A 7450-nucleotide genomic window follows, 5' to 3' on the forward strand; every position below is an offset into this window, starting at 1 on the left:
CGTGTTACAACGGAGTTCAAAAAGGCATGAACGTTACATGAGTATTCGTATTTACTTCAAAGTAAGCGGCACTTGCAGCAGTCACAGGCCACATTTCCTACCTGGTGAACAGCACAAACAGACAAATAGGAGCATCACTACTTCTACTTCGAAGTACGAAGTCCTGAGTGAAATAAGCATCATTGTGTAGGGGCACCATTACTCACAACATAACACAAAGAAAAGAGGGGAAGAAAATACCGAGGCCACGTAGGAATATCGGCATGCGCAAAAAGCTTTCAACAGAGCGGCCTGGTCATAAAGCAAGAATTACATAGACGCCCATCTTCATCATCATTCTGACACATATGGTGGTAGCGTGAGTTACAAGACCTACAAACTCTAAGAAGTGGGCCATCTGAGCGCTTGCAAAACAAACATACGGGAGTGGTCACATAGGCAGCAGCGGCTACAGAAGAAGATGGCACGCTGATAGCAGCAGCAGTAGCAGCTACAGGAGATGGCACGTTCGTAGCAGCAGAAGTAGCAGCTACAGCAGATGACAACTTGGTAGCAGCGGAAGCAGCAGCAGAAGCAGTAATGGCAGGTGAAAGAAATGTGCCAGCTGAAACAGCCACTGCAGAAATGTTTGCATCTGGTGATATCTGGGCAACTTCTGCAGCAGAGGAAAAGTGTGCAGACTGTGTCGATGGCTTACTAACAGGCGGAGGTACCAGGGGCTCCATGTAGTTAGTGAGGAATGCACACACAAATATGATCTGCTCAGCCAAAGGGCACAACACGGAAGATAAGAAGTGAGTTATCCTGAAGTTCTTGATCCTTTCCATTGCTCTCTCCACATGAATACGCACGCTAGCAATACGCCGAGTTTCGATCACCTCTTCTTCATCAAGCTGATCTCGAGAACCAAGAAACGGGGGTATGTTGAGATCGACACCCTCCGGTAGCAGATCGGCAATGTCGAAACCACGGTCGGCCATGATGGCATCACCCTTCTCCATCAACTTCATTAGCCCACTTCGCTTTGTCAGTTTCTTATCAGAAATGCGCCCGCCATAAAGAGGAGACAGAAACGATATTGCACCGGTAGGTGTCACACCAACTAACAGTTTGAAAGTGTTCCTGTTTTTGTAATTCGACCAGGTGGCTGCTTGTACAGTTGGGTTGGCTGGCTTCTCAATGGGAAACTCTGTTGCGTCAATAATTACCCGGGTGCGTGGGTACTTGTCTTTGAAGACGTCGGGCATGTAGCGATCAATCAGAGCCCGGCTCGGCCAAATGTCCACTTCTTTCATAGAGAAGTACATGCAACGAATGTACGTTGAAAATATTCGGGACACCGTGGATTGATCTATTCCGAATCGCAGTGCTAAATCTGACTCAGGGAAAGCATGCCGAAGTTTGACAAGGGTCAATAGCAACTCGTCTTCATACACCAATGCTCTTCGTCTGCCACGGCTGTCCTGGCCAAGGAAATCAGCTGGCACTTTAGTAGCAAAGCACATGTCTTGACATCCACACCGCAACTGATCCAGCAACAAGTCAAACGCCAGAGAACTCAGGCCCGTGTAAAACAGTACAATCTTGTTGTCATGTCGGATGTTCGAGTAATGGAGTTGGCATTTCCGCAAAGCTTCTTCCGATTCATCCAAATTGTACAAGGCCTGCTCCAACTGGGACCGCAACTTAGCCACTTGTGCTTCCAAAGTCTTTATTTTGTTCTCTTGGAGAACGGGAACTTCACCATAATCATGGTCAGCTAAAAGTGTTGCAGCCTCAGGCACCGATTCATCTGTGACTGGTAAATCAACATCGTCATCAATATCAATCGCTTCAACGGGTCGACTGACTTCGCCTGTCGAAACACGGCTCTTCCTCTTCACTACGACGGCTTTGTCCAAGAAACGGGAAGGTGGCTCGTCCTCCGTCACAGGTCGACCACCAGGAAAGTGCACCCCACAGACATACGAGTTTCCAGAAAGAGGAGTGTTGACTCTTGGTATTTTGGCAAGCCACTCGGCCCTGATATGCCGGCGTCGATCCGAATCTTTAGGCAAACGATGAAAAGATACAGCTTTACAGACCTCTGCTGTTCCTCCGCAGCCAACACGAGCCAGATCTGATCCACATAGACGACGCTTCACAAACACTTTTCGTCCTTGCGAGTTCGCATCATCAGTTTCAAACAAACCAAACTTGCAGCTGCTTTTACGATTTGAGCAGCCAGGGACGATACAATGAGCGTTGCTTGGCATGATTGTGTCAGCTGCTTACTGATCTCTAACTAACTTGCTACTTATACACAACAGCAAACTGTGACAACCCTTGCCTTCCAAGAAGGAAATAAATGTCTTGCTTTGAGTTTGATTCTTCACCAACACAAAGGAAAAAAATTTGTACATTGTACTTCAGCCTCAGCAAACGCGAAGCAGGTACGTAGGGCTCTACGATCATCAGAGTTTCCACGCGTGCATGCATGAGACTGCATGCTGCGCTGCGTGGTGCAAGTACAGTGTCGAGGTTGTGAAGTTGCCCCGCACAAAAAACCGCGGGAAAATTATGCATAGGTGCCATTCCTGCTTGAAGAAACGTGCGCAACGCGTTAACGAGTAACACAAAACCAGGAATCATCAAACACCGACATTCTGGACTGGACACCAAATGCTTTTAACACTGCCGACTTCCTCTCGTCAACATCAAGCGCCTCCTCATCATTACTCTCATCCTCCACCTCCACTCCAATATTGGCAAAAGGCCTTCGAAGTCTGACGTCACAGCTTCTTGACAACGCGTATTATGTAACTAGTAAGTACGTTAAAGGGAAACTGAACGCCAAAAATAAGTATGGCTTATCCGAAGGAGAATTGGGCACTGATTCCGATGAGCTATGTCTCGAGCCGATCAGAGAAGAGGAACTGTGTCAAATTTCATAAATAACACCTCCCATATTTGGAAATTGGCCTTGATGACGTGCGTACTGCTTAGCTGTCACCATGCTGTGCATGTTCAGCAGTGTAATTGAATGGAAGGAAACAATTACTTTGGTGTTTTGCAGCTCTGTTTCGTTCCCTGATGGTAACCAAATCTAGATGTAGGAATCTGTTGAGCAGGAGAGTGACACATGTCTTCCCGAAGGCTGTCCAGGCTGCAGTGGTGATGAAGAAGACACGATCATCACCCCGAGATCGATCGTAGCGAATTGGAAAACTCATGGTGAATTTGCTTCCACTCCAAGGCAATGTCGAGGTATGAAGGGTGCTTGTACTGCCTTCCAAAGTGAAGAGGAGATGAACATGGCTTTGCATAGCTGTTGTTCTATGCCAACTTACCTACTCTTGCTGGTACCGTAGTGGCATATTGCAAATTTCGTGGACGAACAACTCTAGTCACTAGTGGCTAGTGAGCAACACTAACAGGTGAGATTTTTCAATTCGACAAAAATTGTTTTTGTTTGAGAACTGACAGTGGCAGTCATTAGACTCAGCAGGTGTCTTTGCTGCTTCTTTCCCTTCATTGGTAGGGTTGTGCTTGAATAGTACAAGTGCTTGAAGTAAAATAAAATAAATAGAACATGTGGAACATAAATCTAATCAAGCATCAGTACATGTATTGCGAAGTTCAACTTCAAAGCACATGAAATCACAATGATCACGAAGTTTATGTAATCAGGAGTACACCCTGTGTTCAACGAGCACATACACACATGCTGTATTGCGCACACATATGTACACATGTGCGTGCACCCCCACCCCATCCCACAGACACACGCATGCAGCGCACACATCCATACACATGTGCGTGTACCCCCCCCCCCCACACACACACACACATTCCTACCCATACACATGTGCGTCCCCCCCCCCTCCCACACACACACACGTGTGCACATACCTCAGACCTGCCCATCGCGGAAGCGATGATAGCGAAAAGCTATGTTAGACATAGCAACAGATACACAAACACACACGCACGAACACACACACACACACACAAGATACGTGTAAGTGTACATGGTCTTCCTGGTGCAGATGCTGAGCCAGCACAATGGAAAATACCTCCATCAAGATGCTTGATCAAGTGTTGTGATAATGGCACTGTTTGTTTGTTTTTACAAAGAAGTGTGGGAAAGATTACAATGCATTGTAATTCATAATATTGTTCTTTGCCTTGTACTGTGCAGACCAGAATGCTTCGCTATCAACTCCTGGCTTTCCATCGGCATGGTGTTCAGCTGCAGCGGCATCTGGTCCGGGGAGTTCAAGTTGCTGGATGGCTGCACTGACACAGGATGGGTTTGCGTTGGCAATGCGATACGGCAGTCATCCCACATCACGAGCTACATGTTTATGTAATTTATATTGTCGCTCGTCCAGCAACGTCAAGGCTCTGCATGTAAACACAGGAGAACACCATAATACTACTCAGGGGATAATAATTTCGGATATCAATTTCGTGACAATTATTAGATTCACACAATATTCACAACGTATGCAACACGATGCTGTCTATTGACACTACTTCAAACTGAAGTGCTCACTACTCCTCTCCCGTTTTCATCTCCCTCTACCTTATGAATACTCTGCATTACTGGTTTCGTTTCTACCCTTTCCATTGCTGCCAGCTCCCAGTCTTTTTCAATGCACAGCACCACCTTGACAGTCATTTTTGTGATTTGATGTACACATACTTTGAAGTTCAAATTCGAATTACATGATCAGATTTTTGTTCCACATTTTCTATTTATTTTTACTTCAAGCACAACCCTACCGATGAAGGGAGAGAAGCAGCAAAGACACCTACTGAGTCTAATGACTGCCACTGTCAGTTCTCAAACAAAAACAATTTTTGTCGAATTGAAAAATCTCACCTGTTAGTGTTGCTCACTAGCCACTAGTGACTAGAGTTGTTCGTCCACGAAATTTGCAATATGCCACTACGGTACCAGCAAGAGTAGGTAAGTTGGCATAGAACAACAGCTATGCAAAGCCATGTTCATCTCCTCTTCACTTTGGAAGGCAGTACAAGCACCCTTCATACCTCGACATTGCCTTGGAGTGGAAGCAAATTCACCATGAGTTTTCCAATTCGCTACGATCGATCTCGGGGTGATGATCGTGTCTTCTTCATCACCACTGCAGCCTGGACAGCCTTCGGGAAGACATGTGTCACTCTCCTGCTCAACAGATTCCTACATCTAGATTTGGTTATCGTCAGGGAACGAAACAGAGCTGCAAAACACCAAAGTAATTGTTTTCTTCCATTCAATTACACTGCTGAACATGCACAGCATGGTGACAGCTAAGCAGTACGCACGTCATCAAGGCCAATTTCCAAATATGGGAGGTGTTATTTATGAAATTTGACACAGTTCCTCTTCTCTGATCGGCTCGAGACATAGCTCATCGGAATCAGTGCCCAATTCTCCTTCGGATAAGCCATACTTATTTTTGGCGTTCAGTTTCCCTTTAAGTAAGTAACAGTTTAGTATACTTCAAATTACTTGACCAAGTGGTGACAACGGTGCCAACGCATATGGCCGATTGGTTTGCAGGCCTGCCTGCGAATCATGAGGTCCCGAGTTCGAGACCCGCGCTGGTAGCAGGGAGCGTGTAAAGACTTTTTACGTGAGTAAAGACTCTTTATGCGTGGTGAACTGCGCCGACACCCACGGTCAACTGGGTACTCACAGCTCGGAGTGAGGGTAACAAGGATGCAGTTTACAGGGTTATGGGCCGTTACACGCCCGATTGGTTGAGAGACTCACCTACTCTCCCCTGACTCACTTGTGAGGTCTGCATTCGCCACTCAGGTGTGCAAGGCATAGGCATAGTGGTGGCCTGCGGAAGCGAAGGCTAGTTTGTGTGTTTCTGAACATTCAAGCGATGCCAACGCGAATCCCGCGAATTATTATTATAAGTGGTGACAAACAAAAGTAATTATACTGTAGTTCAACTGTTGCGTCACCTGCACTTGTCGTGTTTCCAGTAGCAGCAAAGTAACCTGCAGTGACTACTGAGTGAACACAGTTACAGCATCATTTTGACTGAGGAGCGCGCGAGCGGAGCGAGACTATTAATTTTATTTCAAAATTTAATAAACTGCTACCTGTCGCCGAGTTCAAGTGTAGTTTTCGCTTTTTAGAAAAGGAGAAGCCGTAGCTGATATTTTGCTTGGCCACTGCTGTGCCTGTACTGTCGTCCGGCTTTACATGTACAGTATTATGTAGTCGCCCGCCAAGAAGCGATGATGGGTGCCTCTGTTATTTCTATCGCAGCGAGCGCTGATTTCTTTTACAATTTTAGTTCCTAGACCAACCAACTCGATGGGTTCGTTTCCTTGTCCTTGTTTCGACGTCAAGACGCGACTTTTGTTTGTCACCTCTTGGCCTTACTACTACTAGTACTACGAGTATTAAGGCAGCGTGACGTAGGCACTTCGACAGCCTATGCCGCCGTCCATCCCATCGTCCTCGTCCTCGTTATACTTGTAAAAAAGAGAAGAAACACATGAGAACGAGATATGCAGCAACTATCCGCCACTGTAACAAGATGATAAACGGTCAGAAAGGGCGATAATAGGGCACAAAACTGACAGGCTACTGAGACATTCAGCGACCCGAGACCTAGCTCTAACACATCTCCAGTGCGCAAACCAACAGCCTTCCAACTTGGAAGGTTCATGGTTTATCGTTTACCGTTTACCGTTTATCATCTTGTTACAGTCGTGGATAGTTGCTGCATAACTCGTTCTCAAGAACGTGGCACCTGTGAAAGGCAACATACCGGTACTTTCAAAGTTTGTCATAAATCAACCTCCTCAATGTTATAAGTGTCATTGTGACTCAGTAACACACGTATACATCGCAGTGTTTGCGTTGCTGTTGGAAACTTGGCGCTGAGCATGATATGTTGGAAACTTACAAACGTACGGGTAAGTGGGTAGAAGCTCCGATCATTGCCACATTCAGTTCTCATGTGTTTCTTCTCTTTTCTACATTTTATCATTATTATTATCATTTTATCATTATTATTCATTTTATCATTATTATTAGGTTGAGTTGGGTAACTCCGCTCTTCTTCCTCGCTCACCGGAGGAATTTCTCTAGTCTCCTCGCGCAACTGGGGAGCACTCCAATGGAGAGAGAAAGATTTTTATAGGGCGGCTTGGTGTGAGAGGTGGACTGAGACTTGCCGTGACGGCGCTAACGGCGAATATCAAGACCTTACGGCCACGGAGCTGCGGGACTCTGCGCTGGTCGTCTATCCGTGTGGAGGCAAAGCAAACGCGGGCAACATTCTGCTGAAGCGAGCGTGGAGCTGAAGCTGGATTGGTGACTGACGTACCTGCTTACTCCACAACACCGGCGCATAATGATGTGCATGTACAAGACTTCGTGAGTATTCAACTCAAATTCGTGTTCCGTCAGCGTCAGTATCAGCAAGTACAGTCA

General features: G+C 46.2%; 1 protein-coding gene and 2 long non-coding RNA genes across 3 annotated transcripts; 1 reads left to right on the forward strand and 2 right to left on the reverse strand.

Annotated features, from left to right (window-relative positions):
- Positions 1–56: 56 nt before the first annotated feature.
- Positions 57–2255, reverse strand: LOC135826754 (uncharacterized). The gene is made up of 2 exons (XM_065339356.1): positions 423–2255; positions 57–101 (listed from the first exon to the last, which is right to left on the reverse strand). The coding sequence occupies exons 1-2, from the start codon at positions 2253–2255 to the stop codon at positions 57–59; spliced, it is 1878 nt and encodes a 625-aa protein (XP_065195428.1).
- Positions 2256–3065: 810 nt separating this feature from the next.
- LOC135825764 (uncharacterized) lies at positions 3066–4732 on the forward strand. The gene is made up of 2 exons (XR_010555133.1): positions 3066–3416; positions 4181–4732. It is a non-coding gene; the product is annotated as an uncharacterized LOC135825764 (long non-coding RNA).
- On the reverse strand, positions 4002–5028 carry LOC135825763 (uncharacterized). The gene is made up of 2 exons (XR_010555132.1): positions 4868–5028; positions 4002–4386 (listed from the first exon to the last, which is right to left on the reverse strand). It is a non-coding gene; the product is annotated as an uncharacterized LOC135825763 (long non-coding RNA).
- Positions 5029–7450: the final 2422 nt, after the last annotated feature.

The sequence above is a fragment of the Sycon ciliatum genome, chromosome 10 (genome assembly GCF_964019385.1).
Source record: "Sycon ciliatum chromosome 10, ocSycCili1.1, whole genome shotgun sequence".
NCBI lineage: Eukaryota > Metazoa > Porifera > Calcarea > Leucosolenida > Sycettidae > Sycon > Sycon ciliatum.

Excerpts from the sequence above, each read along its gene's own strand:
- LOC135826754 (XM_065339356.1), bottom strand. The coding sequence starts at position 2,255 with ATGCCAAGCAACGCTCATTGTATCGTCCCTGGCTGCTCAAATCGTAAA. Across the intron at positions 102-422 it reads CTGCCTATGTGACCACTCCC|GTAGGAAATGTGGCCTGTGA; the intron begins GTATGTTTGTTT and ends GCTGTTCACCAG.